Genomic DNA, 26,140 nt, shown 5'->3' with positions numbered 1-26,140 from the left:
AGCTTTCTTGTACTTTCCTTTATTAATTTAACTTTTGTAATAAGTTGTGACATTTTTACTTAATAGAGTCATTGTTTAAAAAGCATGGAACTGAATAAAGTTATTTTCATTTGACAGCTAAAAAAGTGAGTACACTAATGAGAACTTACTGTATAGCACAGGGAACTCTACTCAGTGCTCTGTGGTGACCTAAATGGGAAGGAAATCCAAAAAAGAGGGGATATATGTATACATATAGCTGATTCACTTTGCTGTACAATAGAAACTAACACAATATTGTAAAGCAACTATACTCCAATAAAAAATAAAGTAAATTTTTAAAAAGTGAGTACAGATATTTCAGTAACATCTACCAACAAAACAAATGGTTACTAACTGAGCCATATTTATACATTCTGCTGTTGTGACTCTTTCAGCTGAACACTGTTGAGAATCCTTTTGGGGTTTTCACATTATTGTAGAAAATAACTGAGCCATCCCGTGCATAGTTTTCTGTATCAGTTAAGATTCTTTGGTTGCAAGTAACAGAAACCAACAGAGGCTACTTTAAGTGAAAACAAAACCAAGAACAAAAGCACAGAAATTATTGAAAAAAATGGGGTAATCCCCAGAATCAAAAATAAAACCTAAGTAAGGTAGGCCTTGGGAAGGATAAGTATGTGGGATCTCTAAGTAGCTGAGACTAATAAGAGTCTCTTTAGGGAACTCCCCAAGGATGCATGGACTCCAGCTGTTTTTCTTCTTAAGTCATTCCAGGCAGAATTCAGATATCTGCTGGTGAGTGTGCTTAGTCAAGTTTGGGGCACATGCCCACCTGCAGCCTGGGGAAGGGAGGGGACCTTTGATTAGAGCTCCCAAACTGCACCCATGGAAAGGAAAATTGAAGGTTTGTTACCAGAAAGTGGGAATGAATGGATGCCGGGCAGGTAAAAACTACCGATGCCCCCATCTCTGCCTCACTTTAAACTTGCAGTAAAGTAAGCTTCTCTCACTCAGTATGCCTCTAGAGGAATTAACTGATTTAGTTTCTTTATCAGATCTGTTCCTTCATTCCTTTCAAGGTAATTACAGGCTGCTTTTTCCCTGTCTCATGACACTGATTATTAGCTAAAGCTAATTCATCAGCTAGATATAGGTGAAACACCTTTAGCTGTCTTTCAGGAAAGGCTTAGTAAATTATTTGTCATTCTCCAGCCCAAGAAATGTTCTCCCTGTAAGTAAAAGTTTATTAGATACCGTGAGAGGTCTCTGGGTTCAGCCATTTTCTGTCCTAGCTATAATTAGAGAGCTAGACAAATTATATCAACTCCTAGGGAAAAAATCCACACACATACTCTTTTTAGTAAATCCAATTTACTCTATTTGCTTGGTATTAACAACTGTTAATGTTATGTCCAAATTCCCTTCCTTCCTCATGGAAAAAACTCTATCACTACAGCCAATACATACAAATGGATAGTTAATTACTCTGCACAGAGGGTTATGTGATTCATCACTGCAATGAGGAAGTGAATGTTGCCAATATTCAGCTTTTTCCAAACTACATAGTGTTATATGGTTTATGGCCCAATCAATGGTGGCTAAGCTCCAGAAAGAATTACTACCTAGATGTCAGGGACTCATTAAACTGATCAGTCTGTGGTCCTTTGTCAGTGATTTCCAAACCTGGCTGTGTATCAAAATCACTTGGTGACATTTAAAAAAAAAGGAGAATCAGGAAAAGATACAGCCTTCTGGTATCCACCCGCAAAGCCACTGAATCAGAACATTTTGGGTTGGGTCAGGGACAAAGTCAGGGTTTCTCAGGGCCTGAGGTTTGTACAGTTCGGGGTTTCTCTTTAAGAAAATGAATGCAAAATATCTTGCTTTAACCGATTTTACAAAAATATATGACGATGTGAATACATTTCTAGGACCAGGCCCTGGTAAAGGTCCATGTAAATGATGGACCCTGAAGCTTAACCTTCATTAGGTTAAGCTGTGGGCTAGGGCCTAGGAATAAATGTGTGTTTGCATGTCTGCATCTGTGTCTGTGTGCACATGTGAGCGTGTGAACCTGTGTGCATGGTTCAAGCTCCCAGGTAAGAGGATCCAGGGCTGGGACTCTCTCTTCTCCCTCAAAAGCAAAAAGAATAGGAAAGTTTAGTGTTCTCTACATTTTAATCTAGTTCTGCACTAAACTTTAAAATCTCAGATTGAGATACTTTGAATTTCGTATTTTTATTTACTTTGCCCTTCTTATGGCAGAAATGCCCATCAGCAAGAATTATTGCCAGTTTCTAAACTAGTCCATACGCTGCACAACAGCCCCTGAGTTACAGCTGCTCTGGTTATAGTCAGGGAGGAATAACTGAGCTCAACTTTCTGTGTTTCGTTTTAGTTTACAAATAGCTTTTTGCTTTTTTCCCATGATTTTAGATATCGAATTTCGGCACCAGTAAGTGTGTTTGTTTGCCTTAAGGAGCGCTGAGTTGGAGAGAAATGGTATTATAGGAAATGTCAAGTTCTTCACTTTGGTAAAATTAAATGATCTGTCCAGTAGCACCTTTTTAAAAACTGGTTTTTAATCCTTTATAAAAGTAAAACTTGCCTAGTGTTGAACATTTTAGAATGCATAAATATTTAAGGAAATATATGTTACCTATAATCTCCCCAAAGATACCTACAGTCATCACAGTGTTTGACATACTAGAGCTACTCAATAAATATTTTTAGAGTAAAAGAATAATATGAACTCTAGAGAAAACATAAAACCCCTTTCTGAGTTTTTTTCCCTAAGTGCCTGTAATTGTGATATCTAAGATACCCATATTTAAATGAACATACCTTGAGTACTAACATGTAAAGTCCCTCTGCTAGACAATGATGATATAAAGATGAATAAAGGTGGCCTTTGCTCCTCTCAGTGGAATTTATATCCAGTAGAAGAAGCCAACAAATCCCTACCAACACAAGCACACTTAGACACACAAGGACACCAAGAGCAGCTATGTAAAATCCCACGTTGGAAATTTCTTTCAAATCTAAGTGCCAAAAAGATTTCTTTTCTCTTGACATTCTTGACTGTTCTCTTTCTCTCATTCCACATCCACTCCATCAGCAAATATTGTTGGGCCCATATTTAAATTCTATTCATAATTCAACTCCTTTCCATCTCCATTATGCTGCCCTGGCCCAAACCACTATCACTTCTTGTCTGGATAATTGCAATGGCCTCCTTATTGGTTTCACTGCTTCTGTTCTTTCCTCCTTACACTCTGTCCTCAATCCAGAAGCTGGAGAAGTCCTTTGAAAATTTTTTAGCTCATAATGCTCTTCTGCCACAAATTCTCCAATGTATTCCCACTTCATTTAGAGTGAAAGCCAATGTCATTAAATTGGCCTGTAAGATGATTTTGTCCACCCCCTTTTCCATCAACTCCTTGATCTAAAATCTACTGCTTGCCATCTTGCTCCTTTGCTCACTCTAGAACAAGCTAGCAACCTTCCCACCTCATGGACTTGGCACTGGGTTTTCTCTGCACAGAATGCTTTTCCCTCAGATACCTGTATGGCTTGATCCCCTCCCCTTCAGATCTTTGTTCAAATGTTACTTTCTCTGTGAGGCCTTCTCCTTCCATCCTAATTACAATTAGAGCACTCCTACCTCTGGTCCCTGCTTTATTTTTCTTCAAAGCATTTTTACCATCCAAAATATTATATAGTATTATTTATTTGTATTCATAATACGAGCTCCACGAGGGCAGGGATTTGATCTCTTTATCCCCAGCTCCTAAAACATTTCCTGGTGCGTAGTAGGTGCTCAATTAGTATTTGTTGAAAGAAAGAAGAGATAATATATTCAGTCGGCTGACATCCCCACATGTTCTTTCTTCCTGTGGTTTCCTTCCTTTCAGTAGCAAGATACTTTTATAATGTTTACTGGGCAGCTCGACAACACACATGTTGTCACTAACCTTGGTATTTCTTAAGTGGTAGTCGCTGAAATCACATCCTACTTTTCTGCACACTGGGGCAGATAGATGTTTGTATCTGATGCCTGCTTGAAACTGATGCCCTGTCTTTATGGTGGTGTGGAAAATTCAGTTCAGAAAGGTGGCCAAGGCAGATAGATGACAGAGACACTAATGTACTTTTCCATATCTATGAACCAACATATTTAAGCCTGGAATTCACTTCTCATAAAGTGAGGAAATCTAATATAATGTCAGGATTTTGAAAAGGATGCATAATTCTTTGATAAGTAATGTATGTATTTATGCAGGCTGGAATAAAAAAGAATCATTGAACCAGGGACTTTAGGTTCTCAGCTAATGTTAGAGTGGTAAGGCTTTTTTTCTTCCTCATCTCAAATTCTAAAATTTAATAAGGAGATTGTCAGGGGAACCTAACATTCCACTCAAAGGGTTGGTTACCACCAAATACAGCACCACTGAAAACCAGAGTAGTGGATCAGATTCCTGTTAAATGAAGGTTATTTCTAAATGCACCCCTTGTTCATTACATTTTTGGATGTCACGTATTCAGAAGTAGTTTCTACTTACTCAATCAGATTTGTATCTTTCTGCATTAAAATAAAAATAATTAAGAAGGGATAAAGCAGGAAAAATACTTATCCTTGCTCCTAATGTACCAAAAGACCTTTATTTAAAAAATTCCTTCACTTGAACTTTTACTTTTCCACCAACTTGTTTATCTCATAGGAAGGAAAGCAGACACAGCCTATAAATAGTGCTTGCATTTCTGTTTCAGGATGTATAGGGCAGGAGAGCCTCTTCCCAGTAAGGTCAAGGGCCACAGGCAGCTTGCTCCCTTTGTAAGTCAGACAATACTCGCATGTTGCTATTCTGAACTCAGTAAGCAGAGTTATGTAAAATAAATGCCCTATGTGCAGCATCTTGAAAATTCTAGCACAATTCAGTGTCTCCACTCTGTTATCCACCATTTTTGGACAGTTTTCATACAGATTTCTTTTTCACTTGATTTTTAGAGATTTAGAGTTCCTAAGTAAAGCATACTCCACAGTCTTTGAAATTTCCAGAAGTAAATGAGCATTTGGAAAGTTATCTATAACCTTATTTGTTCCCTGAGGTTACTTTATTATTTTAAGAAACTTCAAGATTTTCATGTCTCCAGAGGATAGACTAAGTTTATTTTACTGGTAGTTTCCTTCAAATTACATGGAAAATTATCTGTTGTCTAGAAAGCTAGTTCTCTGCTGTAGTCTAATGATAGAAAAATTATGTGCTTTTCCTCTTCATCAATTTAATTTAATAGATATCTACTGAGTACTTGCAAGGATAGAGGCACTAAGCTAGGAATTTTTAAAAATGTATGACACCATGAAAAGATGCACAAAATCATTAGTGCTTAGGGAAATGAAAATTAAAACCCCCAATCAGGCACCGCTTCATACCTACTAGAGTGGCTGTAGTCAAAGAGACAGACATTCCCAAGTATTGGCAAGGATGTGGAGTCACTGGCCCTTTCATATGCTGCTGGTGGGAATGTAAGATTGTACAGCCAGTTTGGAAAACACTTCGGCAGTTTCTTAGGAAGTTAAGCATAAACTTAACCATATGACCCAGAAATCCCACTCTTAGGTATTTACCCAAATGAAGTGAGAACATATATTCACACAAAGACATGTGTGCTAATGTTCATAACAGCGTTATACCTAATAGCCAAAAAGTGGAAACAGCCCAAATGTCCATCTAGAGTAGAATGGAATACTTTTCAGCATTGAGAATGAACGAACCATCAGTACACATAGCAACGTAGATCAATCTCATTAACATGGTGGACAGCTAAAAAACCAGAAGCAAGGGTGTTCGGTGTTTGACTATTTGTATGAAGTTCAAAACCAAGAATACTAATCTGTGTGATGGGAAGTCAAGATAGTGGTTATCCTTTTGGGGGAATAGTAGTGACTGGAGTCGGGGATGAGGGTGCTTTAGGGGTGCTAGTCATGCTGTTTCTCAGTCCAGATACTGTTACACAGCTATGTTAACTTTGTCAAAATTCATCAAGTTGTACCTTGAGGATTTGTGTGATTTTCTACATGTATGTTATACTTCCAAAAAATATATTAAAACTATAAAAAGGGCTTCCCTGGTGGCGCAGTGGTTGAGAGTCCGCCTGCCGATGCAGGGGACGCGGGTTCGTGCCCCGGTCCGGGAAGGTCCCACATGCTGTGGAGCGGCTGGGCCCGTGAGCCATGGCCGCTGAGCCTGTGCGTCCGGAGCCTGTGCTCTGCAATGGGAGAGGCCACAACAGTGAGAGGCCTGTGTACCGGAAAAAAAAACTATAAAAAATGAGTGACACTTGATTTTCAGAGATTCAGGGGTCCTAGGAAAACACTCCATGTTCACTGCTTCACAGATTTTACAGTCTTGGGGAAGATGGGCGTGTTGATAAATAATTCTGATATGAAACGAACTCTGATAAGTGCAGCATTAGAAATATAAGTAAGTGCATGAAATAAAGAAAAATATTTACAAAAAAGGACAACTTGGAAAAATGTAGGGTGTAGTCACTGTTGGGTTTGCTACATAATAATGGGAGGAACAGAATAATGTTTAAAAGTGGAATTAAAGCTATAAATTAGAAATAAAGGGATTAAAAGCATTGGATTATGTACAAGAAGTCATAACTGTTTGAGAGGTAAAGTTGTTTTAAAATATCAGAACACATCAGTTATTTATATCCTGAAAAATGAGTTCTTTTGTTTTTAGTTGACTGACTTTGCTGGAGTTGTAGGTTACTCGGTTCCAGTGGTTCTCAGCCTTGACTTCACATTGGGATCACAGGAGCTTTTATAGTTTCTCCTGAATCAGAATCTCCAGGGGTGGGACTCGGGCATCTGTACTTTTTTTAGGCACCTGTGATTCTCCTGAACTGCCAGGGTTAGGAGCCACTGCTGTAGTCCCTGCGGGGTAGAGGGGACCTTTGCAGGGACCATGATGCAACAACAAGTGTCTCTGAAAGCGCCGTTCCTTTGTTTTGGGGGCTTCTGTGGCTTCCACAAAGAAGAGCACTTTTCATATTTATCTCTCTGTATCCGTGCCAAGAAATTTCTCTGCAAATGGCTTTTATCCAAGTATTACATGAAAGATGTTAATCCTACTGTTAAATTTTAACCCTGATTCTTTCATGCACTAGGGCATTTCTTCTGATTTTATTACAGGTACATAGATCTACAGCAGATGATAGAACTGGAAGGGACAAAATGGCACATGTGGGTCACTTGTTAGTGCACTCATATGACTAATCTTTCTCCTATGAGGAAAAAAATGTATTTTTAGTCCTAACATTTATATATCAGATCTTACAGTGTAAAAATAATACCTGCTTTCACTTAGAAAATTTTAGTCCTCTACTTAGTTCATTCACTTGGTATCTCTTATTAACTTATCCATGTTTTTTTCTCTTTGCTTTCAAACAATTTTAGAATTACAGAAAAGTTGCAAAAATAGTAGAGAGTTCATGTATACTTTTCATCCAGCTACCTCTAATGTTGAGGACATATAACCAACAGTACAGTTATCAAACTAGGAAATTAACTTAAAACAACAAGATTAACTAAGCTACAAATCTTACTTGAATTTCACCAGGTTTTTCCCTAATTTCCTTGTCTGGTCCAGGATTCAATCCAGCATCCCACATTGTATTTAGTTGTCATGTCTCCTCAGGCTCCTCTAATCTGTGACAGTTCCTCATTCTTTTCTTATACTCCATTATCTTGACTCTTTTGATGAGTACTGGTGAATTATTTATAAAATGTTTCTCACTTTGGGTTTGTGTGATGTTTTCTTATGAGTAGATTGAAATTATTCATTTTGGTGAGAATACTGCAGAAGTGATCAGGCGATACATTATATCTCTATATGTTATTACTGGTGATGTTAACCTTGATCATTTGGGTAAGGGGGTGTCTGCTGGGTCTCTCCACTATAAAGTTACAATTTTCGATAGTTGATAAATATCTTTGGCACTATGCCAATATTCTGTTTCACCTCAAACTTTCACTCACTGATTTTTGCACCCATTGGTCGATCTTGCCTGCAATAATTATTACTCTGGTCTTCGCCTGGTAACTTTTTTTTTTTTAATTTCCCTCATTCCTTATACATTTATTAATTGGAATTCTTCTGTAAGGTGCCCTTCCTTGGCTATTTTTTAATTTATATCAGTATGAATCTGTGAATGCTTATTCAGTTTTCTGAATTATAATCCAGTACTATCATTATTTATTTTGCTTCTCAAATTGTTCCAGCTGTGGCCATTGGCAGCTCTTTCTGATTGGAGCCTCTGTCTTTTGGATGTACCCTCACTCATTTCTAAGCACTTCTTTTTTATACGATCACAAGATATCCCAGAATCATCGTCTATTTTCCCGGCCCCAGTTCTGGAATCAACCATTTTTCTAAGAAGCCCTGATTTCTTTTATTCACTTTATTGGAGAATGATACTTAAAAACTAAGATCTGGGTGCTAGTAGATCATTGCTACTGGGGTATCCTTGCTCTGAGTTCCTCTCAGCAGAAAGAGCTAGGAAATGTATGTATGTATACTAAGCCATGCATGCATGCACATACATCATATTTATTATTTCTACATGTATTTATCTGTAATGTGTGTATAAAATACCATGAGTTCATTCTAATATCTCTGATTCCAGTTCAATACCACAAGATTCATTATAAGCCTCCCCCCTTTTCTTATTTGTAACTTCTTTCCCTAACAGTGAAAAGACTGGCTCTCATTATTTATAGTCCTAGATTATGCGTAAAGTAGTTACTGAATTGCTAATTCACACCCCTGTGAGAAATAGATTTCCTAACTAGAGTGCAGTATTTGCTGACAGTTCTTTTTGGTTTTCACTTTACAATATCCAATCAAAATCATGTTTTCCGAAGCCACTTAATTCTTAATTCCCATCCCCTTTGGTGTGGTTATATTATTTGCTGGGGCCATGTTGTTCATTTGTAACACAGTTAGGTTCATTTGTTACTGTTGGTATTCCACTTCGGGTTCCCCATCCTGGCTGGTTTTAATTTTTTATTTTGGGAAGTATGTGAAGCATTACTATGGCTCAGAGAGTCAAAGCTATAGCCAAAGAGAGAGTCTAAGAAGTGTTTGTCCCCCTCACTCTCCCAACCTCACCTCCACATTCCATGCCTTCTTTTCTCCCCTTTCCCACCAACCCCCTATAGTTAAACAGTCTCTGTAGTTTCTGGTGTGTCTTTCCCATATTCTTTTTTCACAAGTGAGCAGATTCATGTTTTTGTTTTTGTTTATTTTTTTAATTGCGTTGTCTTTTGGGTGGTGGTAGCACATCATGTAAACTCTTTTTTGCACTTTGGTTTTTTCACTGAATGATTTGGAAGTTCCTAGTGATCTTCCCCCATTAATTTTTTTTAAAGCTGCATAGTGTTCAACTGTGAGGATGTAGCATAGTTTATTTAACCACTCTCCTATGTATGGGCATTAGGGGCTGTTTCCATTATTTTGCAATTACAATCAACGCTTTAATGAATAAACTTGTATGTGTGTAATTTTGTATAATTAGAAGTATATTTTCAGGATAGATTCCTAGAAATGGAGTTTCTTCGTCAAAATTAACTACATATATGCTCATGTCTTTTAGTCACTCTGTATGCCTATGGAAACACCTTTTAGTGAGTTAATGTATATCCTTGATCATCATATGTTTCTGAATTACAGCTTTGAATTTGTGTAACTTTTTTAACTTTAACTTTATTAGTTACACTTAGCACATTAAAAAGTGCATTAAAATTGCATTGGGATAAGGAATTAGTCTTGCATAATTTATCCCTTTTCAAGGCTTAATAAATACCATTATAATGTGTCAACAGCCCCTAGTGAAGATAGTAATCATACCTTCCATTTACAGCCCTATCATCCTAGGTGCAGTCTGTAAGTTCGTGATCACCGATGGAGAGCAGGCAATTCAAGAACTCTAGCAGTGACATAATGACTAAGTATTTATATAATGGTCCCATTTGCCCAGAGCTTCTTATTTTTCAAAACTCTTTCAAGTCTTTTCATTTTAAGTCAACTGCACCACTGTAGAATGGCGTGGGGAAATATCGAATAAATCAATATTTTATTTGTGTAGTGCAAAGTCCCTTACATGTATTATCTCATTTGAACCTCAGACCAACCCTGTGAAGTAGACAGGACATATAGTCACCATCCCTATTGTGCAGGTGAGGAAGCTGAGACTCAGGAAAGTTAAATGTCATCCTGAGGTCAACATCTACTAAGTAGTGAGGCCGGAAATGAATTTGAGACTCTACCACAGCTAGCTCATGAAAAACAATAAAAAAATATATCCAAAGGTAGGATATATTCACAGAGAGGTAAATTACTCAGTATATATTTCGGGATTTAAAGATACTTTTGGACCCTGTTTTATAGTCACAGGGTAAATACTTGGCTACCTATGAGCAGTAGTGTTTAAATTTTGAATGGAGGTAAAGGGAAATATATTCTGAACATACACAGGCTCCTCTACCACCCTGGATGCTGCTGCTGTGAAAGAATGAGCCCTGGCTTTGGAGCCAAACTATCTCCATTTGCACCCTAGTTTTGCCACTAAATAGGCATGGGGCCTTGGTGAGGTATTTAACCTTAGTTTTCTTACCTCTACCATGGTTATTGTTTTTGCAGTGCTGTTGGAGGGATTAAAAGTAACTTCACCAGGAAGACTCATCCCTGGTGCCATCTAAATGTCATTCTTACAATGATCATTCCATTTCCTTCAAAGCACTTGTTACAATTTAGAATTATATATACTTTTGTGTCCACTTCACAGCTCTCCTTCTAGAATATGGGCTTCATGACATCAAGGACTCTGTTTATTTTTGCTACTCCGTTTATGTCTTATGCCAACCCCAGTGCTACTAATCATGGAGTGAATATTTCTGGAATAAATCTGCCACTTCCTTGTACTTGTTTTTATTTCAGCCGCAGTCAGCCGCACGGAATGACCTGCAGCTCCCCAGTCCTTTCACATCTCTCTGCCCTTACATATGCTATTTCCTTAGCCCGACATAGTAGCCCTCACGCCTTTGTTTTTCTGGAGAATCCTTACTCATCCCTCAAGACCTAGCTTAACTCTTCCATGAGGGCTCCCGTGATCTCTCTCCTCCCCTGAAGAGTGAGGGGCTCGCATGCCTCTTGGCGTGCCTCTATAATAGACCAAACCACATTATAGTCATTGGCGTGTTCAACTAATATATTTTTTTTTTTTTTTTTCTTGCGGTACGCGGGCCTCTCACTGCTGTGGCCTCTCCCGTTGCGCAGCACAGGCTCCGGACGCGCAGGCTCAGCGGCCATGGCTCACGGGCCCAGCCGCTCCGCGGCATGTGGGATCTTCCCGGACCGGGGCACGAACCCGTGTCCCCTGCATCGGCAGGCGGACTCTCAACCACTGCACCACCAGGGAAGCCCTCAACTAATATTTTTAAAAACTGATTCTGTACCAGGTGTATGCTAGATGCTGGAGATACAACAGTGAATAGGAAATCCGTCATTCTAATGGGAGAAGTGAGCTGCAAAAAAAGTACATAACTGAACAAATAAATAGTAACTTTTCCGATATCAGAAAATGACAGGGCAATCGGTTCTGAGAAGCTGACCTTTGACTCGAGATCTGAAAAGTGAGAAGCTAGGGATGGGAAGAGATGGGGGATGAGCATTGTGTTGTGACTGTTTACTTGGTTGTTCCTCATTTCCACCCAACCCTCCCTCCCCCTGCCATCCCCACTGAACTGACCTCTGAGCTCTGTGAACCTTTCTGTCCCTATGACCGAGCACAGGCCAGGTGTGTCACACCACAGTTCCATACGCTGGCAGTGCAGCATGTTGGAATTGCCAGGTGCCTGGGCCCATGATTCTGAACTAGTAGATCTGATGTGCAGCCAGGACTGAGAGCCGGCTCTCAGCTTACTGTCTACTCCCCACTTACTACCTTGTGATACTGGGAAAGGTGTTCCATCATTCTGTGTCTCAGTTTCCTGATCTTTAAAATGGAACTACCAATAAGATTTTGTAAGGTTGCTGTGAGGATTAAATGAGATAATGCGCCTAAAATTCTTAGCCCAATGCCTAGCACATGGATAGTCAATAAGTATTGGAGAGAAATGCTCTAGGGTGAGTGCTCATGAAGTGTTTGTTGAGTAAATGAATGAGTTAAGGAAAAATAAAATTTAATTCTTACTTCAGTAAATAGAACTATGGCAAAACAAAAGCTGAATACCTTGATTCATCTTCAGTTGTCTTATTTACTGTTTGTTTTAATTTGGACAAGAAAGAAAAAAAAGGAAAATACCAAACACTAGTGATTTTAGCATCTGGAATTAGTAGCTGTTAACTCTTCATTTGCTTATCAAGCAGCCTCTGGAAACTCCACAGATCACTTGATTTACAGTTTTCTGGATAGTGCAGGGCTTTCACATTCTAGTCTCAAACCTCAGTAAAAATACGCTATCCACTAATGTGGGGTCATCCTGCATCTTGTGCTCCATCTTTTGAAATCACAGTTTGAGCACTTTGTATTGAAAGGAATTTCTTTTTGCACCTTCTACTTCTTTTATCATACAAGATCCTCAGGATATCATGACCAATGGAATTTATGACAAAATCAGAGATAACAATAGTTTTCTTAGGTCAGGAACACCGATGGGATTAACCTGGGATATTGCTTATACTACACGAAAATATCACTCAGACCATTCAGCAAACCTTTGCAGATTTCCCCTGCCCCGCCCCACCTCCTTGGAAAACTAAATGCCAAAACAGCATGTGCACAGATGAGAACATCAACAAACTGATAACATGAGGAACTTCCAGGAATTTTTTTTTTCTTCCTTTATAGCATTTTCACTGGAAAACACTGGGATCATGATTATTGTTTTTATAAACTTTAAATATCTGGCTACTTCGGAGTGCTTTGATACTTGAATGCATGGGCATGAGTTTTCTAGTTTAAAAAAAATTACTTAGGTAATTAGCAAAGAGATTTTGCCAAGTGTTTTTTTTCTGCAAGCTATAAGTAAGTAAGTCAGAAAGAGAAAAACAAATATCATATATTAACGCATATATGTGGAATCCAGAAAAATGGTACAAATGAACCAGCTTGCAAGGCAGAAATAGAGACACAGATGTAGAGAACAAACGTATGGACACCAAGGGGGGAAAGCGGGGATGGAGGCGGGGTGGGGTGGTGGGATGAATTGGGAGACTGGGATTGACATATATACACTGACATGTATAAAATAGATAACTAATAAGAACCTGCTGTATAAAAAAAATTAAAGTGAAAAAAGAGTTAATGTTTATTTACATGAGTAATTCATTCTGCTCTTATCAATCTAATCATTTGGAAAATATCATCCGCTTTTAATGTCACAGAAATCAACTCATCCTATCTTAGGATGAGGAAATAATTAGCAAACAATTTATTATTCCTTTTTAACATTTTTGGCATTGTTTTCAGGGTTTTCATTTACAAACCAATGCACCGTAAACTTTTTCTGGCTGGAGGTATTGAAATCTGTTTTCCTGTGCTGCAAAGGTAGAAGTGTGCACGTCTATTTAATCAGAAGTCTGTAGCAAAGAGCCAGATTCACCGACTGGTTGCTCTGCCAGGAAGATGGGTTATGGAGCTTTGCAGTGATAAGTAGTACACATCATAGATGACGGGCTAAGCATCTGCACGTCAGTAGTGGTACAGTGCTAAACAGTCAAGAAGACTAGAGATACCGTCGTAATGTTCAGATGACAGGCTTCATTTCATATGTTAATAGAAGGAAGGCTTTTGATACGGTGAGGAAATTCCCCATAACAAATGCATTCCCTTTATTGTGCTCTAGCATAGCACCAATTAAATTCAGCTGTATGTGTAATGTACGTTTAATTCCTAGCGGTCCCAAGAAGGACTAACGTGAAAAATATTATATACTCTTACATTTTACAGATGATGAACAGATGGGAAAAAAATGCCAATTGGTAAAGAAATTCATATGCAGTATAACACACCTCAAAATGGTGTTTACATGTTTTTTCTTTTTTAAAATTATTAAAGTTATCTTGGGTAAAATTTAATTACTGCTTAGGGTTTTCTGTAACGTCATATGTGTAATTCATTTTAATTTATGCCTTCTGCAGATACGAGTGTTTGGAAGTACAGGTAACCTTATAATGAGTAAAACTGATAAAATGTTCCAATGAAAGGGAAATTATGGCATGATTATTCACTTTGTGAAAGGGTTTGTCATAGGGCAAGCTTTCCTAAAGCATTTTAAATTGAATTTCGTTTACAAAACATTCATTTACACACAACATTTCAGGAACAAATTTAGTGAGGAAATGAGAGAAATAGTCATAATGAGATAGAGAGATCCCTTACCCTGCTAACGTTTATGCTTGCTTTCTTCCCCTTTGTCCCTCCCTGCAGCACTGATAGCCATTGGGCGATACAGCATGACAATAGAGACTGTGGATGTTGGATGGTGTAAAGAAATTACAGACCAAGGAGCCACCCTGATTGCACAGAGCAGCAAGTCTCTAAGATATTTGGGGCTGATGAGATGCGATAAAGTAAGAGTTGTCTATCAAGTTTCTTTTCTACGTATCACTGTAGTTAATAGCTTGATATTATATTCTTCCTCTCTCCCTATATATATATGTTTGTATACACACACATGCATATACCATTACACTGTAAGTTGCCCGGTTTTCTAAACTTATCTGAGATTATTTTTGAATTTCTCTGTTTAAAAATGAATTTCGTGCTTATGCAGAAAGAAAAAACAATCATACACACGCTCAGCTTAGATTTTGGCTTCCTATCCATAAGTCTATGGACCACGATTAAAAACGTTCGCATGGCACACTGCAATGTGCACGGTCTAAGAGTAAAATTTTGTTCTGGGTTCCAAGTTTCCTACAACAGTAAGATGGAAAGCACAGCGCCAAATTGTTTTGTCACAATCTGAAGTGTGCCATTTCAGTGCTCAACATCTATGTATTCTGGCCATTTGGGGGCAAGAAAGGGCCAGTGAGGGAATGTTATGTGGGAATTTGCCTCTCTCCACGTTTCAGGCGCCACTTCTCTCACATGATGAGAAACGGTCCCAGAGGCCCCACGGACGGTCAGTGGAGCTGGCCAGAGACGTGAGCATGAGTTTGAGAAATTGTGCTGCATTTACTAAAGATGATCAAAACCTGAACTGATAACCAGGCATTAGAGAGGTGCCTTCCCCTTTGTCACTTTTATGTTTTCCCCTATAACAAGTCTAGGAAGTAATCGTTTGTACTGTGAAGGGGAGAAAATAGAGGCTCAGAAAGACCAGGCACTGGCCCAAGGCCACTCCTCCAAGACTTTACCCCAGATCTTCAAGTCTGTGTCCAGGGCCTGTGGCAAACCCTGGGGGCTATCTCCAGGCAAGGGGATGCTTCCTTGGAAAAGACCCACCTCAGATACTTGCTCCGAAAGTGCTGGCATCATGTAATGATTTACACATGTGCTACTTCTACAATTGGTGATTAGGGACAAATCTAGCAAATCCAGCAATGAGAGTGAAATGAGAGTGAAACTAAATATGTATGCCTCTCAAAGGACATGCATTTTCTAAATGTAGCAGATCTGGGGGCAAATAAGAAGAATGGCCCAAGATCTTTGTCATTTTTGTTAATTGACCTAGTTCTTTTCTCCATATGCTTTACAATCCCGACTTATACTAGGCCTTTGCCAGTTAGTTATGTTTAGAGAGATTTTATTATATATTCTAAGCCCAGCCTAGAAAGCTGACTGACTTTGTTACTAAGCAACAGCAGAGACCCAGGGGTTGCAAGTCTCCCTCCGATTTCACTACTAACTAACCTAACACTGCTACTAACCCTGTCACTTTAAAATGACTTCTTTTAAAACAGATAAAAAGGGTCCGCAGTAGGCAGAGTGTTCTAGAAACACTAAACAGTGACAGCAGAGCTTCTCAGCTTCACCAGAAGGAATTGCTACTTGAGAACTACCTAAGCAAGGATGCCAAAATGTATGCATTCAAAATGTATCTTTGTAGCCACAACCCTTCTCAGAAGTCACCATGTTTCTAGTCCATACTCTTTAGGTTTGTTGAGATCAGCTTCACCTTCAGAGATGAATTGTAGAAATTAGTGTTCCAGTTAGTGCAGAAGATTATTCCAGACATATTTGCTGACCAGCGTTTTGCCAATTTTCAGTTAGGTAATGGATCCTTTTCTACCTAAATGCAAATTAGTCCAAAATGGGATCAGAAGGAGGTTTTGATGAGCGATATTCCTGAGGGTTTTAGCCCTTTCCTCAGGTGGCCTCTGAATCCTTTCTCCAACCAGCCTGCTGCTCTGAGAGCCTGTTGGCTCTCGCACCCAGCCGTCCGACCACAGCCTGCAGCAGCATGGCCCAGGCCTGCCGTCTGGCATCCTCAGACTTAAGGCAGCTCAGGGCCAAACACGGGAAGTTCTGTGAGGACGGAAGAAGTTTCCAAACCACACACACAGCGCGTGTAAAACCTTGCACTTAAAAGCCTGCGGGTTGATTTAGTTGGTTGGAGATCTAGCGTGATTAGCTATTCTGTCTTTGACATTTGTATTACGCTGTCCGTCTCCAGATTTTAAAGTTATCAAGATTCAAAGGAAGATATGAGTAGCAAAGAAAAGAAGTTAGTAGCTGAGGACATGGACTCTGGAGCCAGAGTTCAGGTTCAGATCTGGGCTCTGCACTTAGTTGTGTCATCTTGGGCAGTTATTTAACCTCTCTGTTTCGTCATTTACTATAAGGATGATAATCATGGAAATGCTACGAGCATTTAAATGAGTGAACATATATCAAGCCCTTAGAGTAAAGCTTGTTATATATAAAATGCTCAGTGTTAATGATTATTCTTATCATCATCATTATATTAACCTGTGTTTTGATATTTGAATTTCCAAATGAGAAAAAAACTGTATTGCCTGCCATTTTGAAAGGAAATTTTAAAAAAGAAGAAAGAAATTAACTCAGATTAAAGAAGATGTTGCCCTTTTACTTTTTTGTCACTTAAATTTAAGATTATTATTTTCTACATAAATATATCAATAATCACATTTTCAACACACTTTACGAAGGAAAACTAATGCCTCTGTGGGACAGTGTATTTGGAATCAACTTACTGATCCAGGCATAATGCTGAAGAAAGATTTGCAGTGGGGGAAAAGGGTGAGTTGAAGATAAAACAATTCAAATAGGTAAGGAAACAAAAAGAAAGTATTAAGGAGAATAATGGAGGTGTGGCTCCCTGGTGGTCTAGTGGCTAGGATAAGAAAAATAATGGAGAAAGAATAGAAGAACAGAAACAGGAAACAGTGAAATTACTATTAGGATACAGAGACAAAGAGCCACTGTCTCAACGTGATCATCTGTGCCAACAAAGAATTAAAGAACAAAATTAATTTAGACCTATTACTCTTCTCCCTGTACCTTAACCTAATCTGCTAACCACTAAAAACTTGTTCATTTGAGTTCTCTTTCCCCTCTGCACACCAACTGGAGCTAAAGGAGGGGGCAAGAGACCTCACTGGTTTCCACAACTAGCCCCCTTGTCAGGCATGTTGCCAGTGGGATCCCTGCCTTGGAGAGAGATGGGGTTTGTGATATCTGTGTGTCCCAGGGTTCGTGTCCTGCAATTCTAGGGTTCTCAGAAATATTGAAGGCTAATTCTATTTTCTTTCATTTGGGGCCACTTATATTTGATTTGGAAGCTATACCAAACGTCTGCTTTTTTCCTCACTTGAGCTTCTGAAGAATTAAATAACAAAATGCATTGTATTTGTTGTAGGAAAAAAAGCGTTTTTCCTCTGTTTCTTTTTCTCCCGTTTTCATTAGGTAGACAAAGAACAGATAAGAAACATTAAATGTATTCTTTGCAGATGAAAGCAACATGTATATAGATTATCAGTCAGGGTCTAAGCTAAACAGCAGTACGTTTGGCTGCAACATTGGTGACTCCTAGGAAGGAGTCCTCCAGCCGTTAGACAAATGCAGTGTTCCCCACACACTTGTAAAATTAGGAAGCGCATTAAGAAGCCCCTGTTTGAGTAGCTTTTCCAATTGCTGGATGGATAAGCACGTTAGAGGCATTACTTTCGGTTTTGAAGCCGAGGCCACTTAATCTCCTAAACTTTAGCGCATTGTAAGAACCCAGAGAAGAAAACACTGTGTGAGACGGCTTTGATGAATTGGGGTGAACTTATATTCTTAAAGACTGTTCAAAGGCTTACTTGACCTTGGGAATTAGAGTTGACCCGAAATCACCTATCAACTTAACACACATTTATTTGGTGATTTAGTTAAAACTACTTGTATAACCAAGGGGACTGTCTAATAAGAGCAGTATGTTTTTTCTGCTTTCCACAATTACAGACAGGCAGTGGCTTTGGTCACAGAAATCATTTTCACAACTTCAGTGAATTCTAGATTCTATACAGATCTGTTTCTTCTACTAATATGATATTTTTCTCACTTCTTACATGGCAGTTTGGATGGAGAACAAACTAAAAAGGACAAAAAGAAAAAAAATTCCTGGGAAAGCTGTAGGGCAAATGGAAATGCAACGTTCAGTGTTAATGAAAAATGTTTGGGGTAACAAGGTTGATGAAAAGGGAGGAAGCCCAGTGGCATGGTATTGGCTGGGAAACCAGACCTCACCAGAGGCAGCCTGGCTGGTTTGGGAAACCTCAGTGATAAAATGTCGCGGTGGAAACCTCTGCAGCGAGTGTTAATACAGAAGTTTGGAGACAGAGGGCCTGAATTATGAGCAGCAAATAGCATCATAAATGTAACAATTCTCAAATGCCAAACCCTTGTGAAAAGCAGTTGGATGAAGAAATGCTGGAGCTTTTAAAAGCTCCCTTTCACTTTCTACTTTTTTTTTTTAACTTCATGCAGAACTAATTTTATACACTGTTCGTTTGATTTGAAAATGCCAGCGTCTGGGGTATCATCAAAGAGCGTTATTGAGGGAGCCACTCTTGGCAAAGCGTTTTGCTTAAAATGCTTATTAGTTCTTTCTGCGGAGCTGTCCATAGGAAGGAGAAAGGGTACCTCGATTTACCTAACTGCGTTCCTCTGCCTTTGCCCAGAGCAGGTAGCAGCCCTTCTGCTGAGAAGCTACCTCTCCTTGGCCTGTAGAGGCGCCAGGAGGGCCGTGGGGGACACATTACTTAAGGAATAGACATAAATAGAGTTTGAAAGGTCCACCCCAATGTCCTATGACCAAAGCCTCTTGGAATTTCTTTGATTTCTAGTTGACATAAATTAGAATTACACAGGCGTGAAGAGTCCACCCAGAAAAGATCAGAGAGGCTGCTGGGGGAGGAGAGCACCTCTGTGTGTTCCTATTGACTAGCCAGCTGCCTTCAGGCCAGGGGCCTCTGTGGAGGCTGACTATTATTGATCCACACCATGGAAATAATCAAATTAATTCACTTCTCATCAAACTGCCACTGCCAAGACCTTTCTCCTCGACCTGGCCTGATTCCTGAAGTACTTAGTGAAGGAATGAAACAGATGATTTTCTTTTCCTAAGAAAAGATTTCTTCAGGTCACAAGAAATCCTTGTTTTCGCACAGAGCTCCTCATTGAAATGGTAGAGAGATTGAATCAAATCAATGAGAAGTCAATACAGAAAGCAAGTAATAGCAACCAGTCAGCTCTTTAAAGCCAGGAATCTGCTTTGCAACCTTAAAATCTCAAGGGTCAAGTTTTATGTGCCCATTTTAATGTAAAAATATTCAGGAAGCATTGACCACTGCATTTTTCAGGAAGTAATTATGGTAAGAGAAAGCCTCAACAACATAAAGATTTCTGTGGGGAAAATGGAGTTTTTATCAGCTTGTTTAGGAATCATGAGCAGGAAAGCCCTATGGGGAAAATAATATAGGACTCTGTAACTAATATACAGAACTAACTGGAAAAATCAGTTTAAGGGAAAAATAATTTGTGGGGCACTGTGTCCAGGACTGTTTGGGTAGCACTTCAGCCATGAAACAAAGTGCGTACCTGCAGGGACTCCCCTCTCCCCACAGTGTATATCCACAGATGTCTCCAGATTGCCCATGGCCAAAATTGAATATTGCAAAGTATGCCTTATCAAAGAAAATAAAGTGAAAAAAACAAAACAAAACTTTCTCTCCTAATAAGTCAGGAGTGGTCTGACTGTATCAGATCGTGCACTCCTATAGATCGGGGGAGACATAACCGTTACCCAGACAGCCCGCAATGCCATGCGCGCCAAGAGAAAGGGGAGATGAAAAATGGGGAGAGAGTATGGCTGGGGCTCTGAAATCTGCACTTAAGTCCTTCACTTGAAGTATCAGCATCTTGTTCCTTTTGCTGATGAAACAGTTTCTTCCAGTGATTTCCGCACAGGAATACTTTAAAACACATTTTTACAACCCTCTCCTGATTATTGCTGGTAATTGAAACAGGGAAAAACACATCAGCTGAAACTCAGGTGATCTCTCAACCTCATTTTAGCCAAGTTCCCATCCCTTCTTCTTCCAGCCCTCCTCACCTAAACCTGTACGAAGTGGTAACTGAAAGGCCTTTCCTGTATTTCGGTAATAAAGCAAGAGATACTGGTGTGGAGTTTTATGACAGAGGTTAAATTGGCAAGCACTAGTGTCAAACCACTAGGTTTTCAAATTCTACATCCTTCACTTTACTATCTGTGGGACTTTGGACAACTTAGTCTCTAAAACCCTGTGTTACCATCTGAAAATGGGGGTAATATTTACCCCAGGGGGTTGTTATGAGATTATATGAGATATTGCAATAAAGCACTTAGCCTAATGTCATGTACTCTGTAAGCACTCAGTGTATGTCAACTATTATCATTATTATCATTATTATTTATTCATGTATACATGGCTGCTCTGGAATCCTATCTGATACTTAACCATGATATGAACTGCCTAGTTCATATATGCTAGCCATGAATATAAATTCACACGCTAAGATCTTCCAAAGAAAACTAGGGCCCTGAGACTTAGACAGCAATTCTTAAAAGAAAAAAAATACGATCCATTTTTTGTTTTTTAATAGTTAGGACCCATTAAATGACAGTCAAACTTATAGAGGAAGAAGAAACCTAGAGACCAGCAGGGCTCTGTGAACAGAGAGAGTAAGTAAGAGTAAGACTCGGCAAGTCTGACCGCCAGTCAGTTCCAGGCTGGTTTGTTTCTTCAAGAAAAACGGCATCTCCCTGGAACCTTTTAAGGGAGTGTGCAAGTACTTGCTTATGTTTTGCTCACTTCTGTTACGGGATGGATGTATAGTGAAATTGTTTTTGTTTTTTTAAAAAAGGAGGCAGGAGGGGCCTACTGCTCCCCAAATGCTGTGGGGTGAATAGGATGTTATGTTGGACTTTGCCTGAAGGCTCCCTGGAGCATCATTGCTTTGCAGTAAATAATCTCCTTGGAACTTTGATTTGACTTAAGTAATTATGAGAAAGAATTAGGTTGCAGGATCATATTATTTTTCTAATTTAGGAATAGAAAAGGTGACAGCAGTTTCTTAATGGAGCTCCGATTAGATCCCAGAACTCTGAAGCACCTGACTTCACAAAGTAGAAACAAGGACGTCCTGCTGAGGCTCAGGAGACTGGGGGACCGTGGCTCCGTGGAATGGAACCGGCCGGCCTGCCCCCGAGGCCCAGCCACTCAGCAGCAGGTTACCGGGGCCCCGCCATGCTGGGTCTAATGAAAACTTTGTTTGGCAAGTAGTTTTTCAAGAGAAAACCTAAGCTTCCTTCCCCAGCGTCCAATTTTTATTATATATTTTATCCATTTATTCAAGAAATATCTATTGGGCTTCCCTGGTGGCGCAGTGGTTGAGAGTCCGCCTGCCGATGCAGGGGACACGGGTTCGTGCCCCGGTCTGGGAGGATCCCACATGCCATGGAGCGGCTGGGCCCGTGAGCCATGGCCGCTGAGCCTGCGCGTCCGGAGCCTGTGCTCCGCAACGGGAGAGGCCACAACAGTGAGAGGCCCGTGTACCGCAAAAAAAAAAAAGAAAAAAAAGAAAAGAAATATCTATTGAGCTCCTTACTGTGTTCCAGTAACTGTAATAGGAGACAGGTCAGAAAAAACAGTGAACGAGATAGAGTTCCTACCCCATGGAGCCTGCAGCCTGCTAGGGAAGACAGACAAGTAAATGGGCAGTTACCGTGCTATCAGACTGTAAATTAATTTTCAAAAGCGGCACCCGCGATTCTGTTTCTTCTACAAGAAGAACTTCACTTTGGTCCCACCTGGCTTTCAGCTATGGTCCTCTCCAGTTTTATCTTTCTGGCACTCAGCCGTTCAGTTCCTGAAAAGGATTAACTATGCACAGTTGTCCTTACTTTTCACCACTCCATACACTCTCTTTTTGTTCTGCAAGGTCACCAGTAACTTCCGTGTCACCAAATCCAGTTTCCATTTTCTCTAACCACAACTTGCTCCATCTCTGAGCAGCTGCATCCACATGGTAACCACTCCCTCCTTAGTGAGGATGCTTTTCTGTTGTCTCCAGTGTCGCCACACTCCTGGCTTTTCTATCTCCACCTCCCATACTGCTTCTCTGTGCCTCTGTTCCCTCATCTGTAAAGTGGAAATAAAAACAGCAGCTATCTCCTAGGCTATTGAGAGGATTAAGTGAGTTAATATGTGTAAAAGTCCTTATATGAAGTAAACAGTGAATATTAGCTCTTACTTGTAGTGGTGGTAAATTCTTACATTCTCACCCCCATGACTCCCCTCCTCCTTGGAATATAAGATCCATGGGCTTCTAGTCTATGTTATATTGCCAGGCCCTACCACAGTGGCTGGTACGTAACAGATGCTAAACAAATATGTGTTGGATGATGGATAGATGGATTGGGGATTGTTCCTCATCTGCATTCTGTGTGGCTCCAAGGTTCTGAGGAGGTTCCTCAGAGCCTCCAGGAATGACAGAGTGGCTAAGAGGCCGTGGGGCCTGGTCCTTGCACCTAACATCAGCCAGAGCACCCCCCCTTTTATTGCTTTATCCAGTTATTTATTTGGTTTGTATACTTATTTATTACTTTGGTGTGCAGAAGTATTGTACAGCCAAAAGCAAGTTTGAAAACCATTAGATCCCACTGCCTCTGAATAATTTGATAGGTAACAAAAAGTATCTAGACAGAGGGAAATAAATAAGAAAGATGACACCTTGGATTTAATACCAGTTTCCTGTAGCTGGGGAATTCTGAGTGCAGCCTCAAGGGTTCAGGTCAGTCAAGGACAGAGTTCAGACATCTGCTGTGTGGGACGGGACTCAGCATCCTTCAGAGCCTAACCCTGAAATGCTCTGATTTATGTAGAGTCTCTCTTCTGAAAGCCAAAAATATCACTTATTTTCAGGTTTTTAAATTTTAATTTATGGATTTATCACTTTTATACAGAATACATTTTTGCTGCTAATAAACTTGTTTTAGGAAACATGTCAAATCCCTAAATTCTACCTGATGGAAACTCAATTTTAGAAAGATTTCTTTTTCGTCAGGTGTCCATGGGTAATTACCACTGTCCTAGGCTTTATGTAAGAAAATAAAAACTGAAATCAAGAAAGCCATTAGGCACAAAAGAAAACATAAGTTTTGGTTTTGAGAGTTTTCTCCCTCAATTGTGTTTTTCAGCTTAACTTTGCAAGTTTAATGTAGAAACACGCAGATGTGTTCCATAAATATATTACACTTACCGGTCACTTAGTGACAGTGTTAATTACCTTATTAGGACCCAGGTTTTCTCAAATAGTCTTTTACTGAATCACTTAGAGCGCCACCAAGACTCCCCGAGTGGCTTTCTCCATCCTGGTGTCCCACACATGTCAATTTTGGTTCTAACCTGCATTGCACATGCAAATCTATACCAAAAATGTACAGACTTGCACGATGGGTCAGTTCCATGGGTTTGTGGCCTCAGAACGTCCTATGGAATACTGTGTACCTGGAGCTTCCAATTGGCTTGAAACATCCTTCCAGGTGAAGGATCACTTGGTGAAACAGGGAATGAAAATGTCACTGATTTTTCTCTCTGACAGTCTAGTTTTTGGACTCCTGTCACACTAATCTCTAATCAGAGGCTTCAGGTTGGTGAGCCCCGGTTCTCACTTAGTACTGCAGGCGTTTCTGTGATCTCCATCCTCCCAGGTTCTTCGCGGCTTTCTCACCATGCTAATTCAAGTGAACAGAAGCAATGCCAGTGTTAACAGGAAACCCACATTTCATGAAAAAGAGACAGCGTGAATCCAGGCCTGTTGTGATAGTGCCAGAGCATGGCACTGCCAGTCATTGCAGATCCTGAAATGGAGTGACTGCATTTGACAAAGTTGACTGAATTTATGAGCCTGCCTCTGTCAGGTTCATTGCATTCTCAGTATCTGTCTCCTTCTACGCTTTGGGATTTTTAGATGAGTTTTTTGCCACCCAAAAGTAATATTTCTTACCTCTATATAAAAAAAAAAAAAAATCCTTAAAGGCCTCAGGCTCTTGGTATGAGGTTCATGCATGAGGCATAGTGCATTATGGGTGTCCTGTAATCAGCCGATGCCCATAATTTAGCAGGTGGCTTTTAGGCTCCAATAAGATAATCATTTTCTTCTTAAAAATTATATTAAATACTCAGTCATGTGTGCCCTCTCCTCCCACCTCTTGAGTGGTCCTTGAGGAAGCACTACGTCCTTGTGTGAACTGGGTTTAGGGGAATCTTTCCCTCCATTAGCTGTTGGGAAGGTCAGGTGGCCACCTCCTTTGGCTGTGCCCAACTGGAGATGGAAGACCAAGGTGGAAGGACAGGAAACCAGTCTGTTTTTGCTACACTCAAAGAATATACATTTTGTTTCAGACAGTGATGAATATCTGAAACAAGATGGACCAGCAAGCTGTAGGAGCAATAGCTTCTTTCCTCCAGAACCCCTGACTCAGTGTTTAATGTGGTGGTGGCATGGGAGGTGGGTGGGTACTTGTTACCTGTAAGTGATGGTAGTTCAGACCTTGATTTCAGATTCCCAAGTGCAGAAACCACCTGCGCCCTCTAGGAGCTCTTCCATCAGCCTGAGCTGCACATTGGAATCTCCTAGGAGCTTTAAAAAATACTAATGCCTGGGTCCCATTCCTCCAAGGTTGGGTTACATTTAGTCTGGGTTATGGCCTGGGCACTGGGATTTTTCAGAGATCCCCAGGTGATTCTAATGAGCAGTTGGGCTGAGAACCACTGTATTCTTGTTCGTATTCCTGGTTGCAGACACAGTTTAATTTTTTAAATTCGTTATTTGTATTTCAAAGTTAAATCCAAGCCACTTTGACTTCATAGGAAATCCACTGAGAAACGTTTTCCGAGGCTGAACACCTGTTTCCCCTTAGGGCCCCCAGACAGAGCATGTTCAGGTTAATTACTTTCATTTTATAATCACTGCTGTCCCACCACTATGAGTTATATACCTAAGACCACCTAAACTGTGTGTGTGGTGTTCTGAACATTCTTAGTTATACCCTAATTTCAATAACTGCAAAAGGTTTTCTGGGGTAAACTGTCCCTCGAATTCTTTGGCTACTTCTGCGGATGAAGTCCAAAGAGCTCTTAAATGATTCTCCTTTGGGGGCATTATTGACACAGCTTAATTCGTCCCACATCAGTAAACGTGGATTGATCATTTGTTACGTATGAGTCACTGTGGAGTGTGGAGAAAGGCTTTGGTTTGACTGAGAAAGGAAGCGGGAAGGAAAGGCACGTGAAGCTGCCTGCAGGGTGGAGAAAAGGAGCTGGGCGCTCCACTCATGCCGAGAATCATTCCACAGCCCTCACCAGCCTTTCGCTTCCCTGTGGGGTCCGCCTGCAGCCTCTTTCTGCCTGTTGAGCTGCTGGCTGCTGGGACGCTAGGCTTGCAGCTGAAGGGAAAGAGATGAGGTGAGAGATTGTAACAGTGGCGCCAGATTCCTGGTGTCCTGGACCTCCCTGCTCTGATCATAGGGAAACATTAGCCGGATGGGGTATGCCACCCAAACAGGGACATGAAACGTCCTGCTGCAAAGGGA

The 26,140-nt window shown here is 40.2% G+C and overlaps 1 protein-coding gene across 1 annotated transcript in view; it reads left to right on the top strand.

Annotated features, from left to right (window-relative positions):
• Window positions 1–26,140, top strand: part of FBXL17 (F-box and leucine rich repeat protein 17) — a 478,320-nt gene that overhangs the window by 440,897 nt on the left and 11,283 nt on the right. The window contains exon 8 of the mRNA XM_067731391.1: window positions 14,485–14,627. Coding sequence (XP_067587492.1) covers window positions 14,485–14,627 — 143 coding nt within the window. The remainder of the gene's footprint in view (window positions 1–14,484; window positions 14,628–26,140) is intronic.

Source organism: Pseudorca crassidens, chromosome 3 (assembly GCF_039906515.1).
Source record: "Pseudorca crassidens isolate mPseCra1 chromosome 3, mPseCra1.hap1, whole genome shotgun sequence".
Lineage (NCBI taxonomy): Eukaryota > Metazoa > Chordata > Mammalia > Artiodactyla > Delphinidae > Pseudorca > Pseudorca crassidens.
The sequence above is the reverse complement of the archived record's forward strand: the minus strand, read 5'-3'. Positions and strand labels throughout refer to the sequence as shown.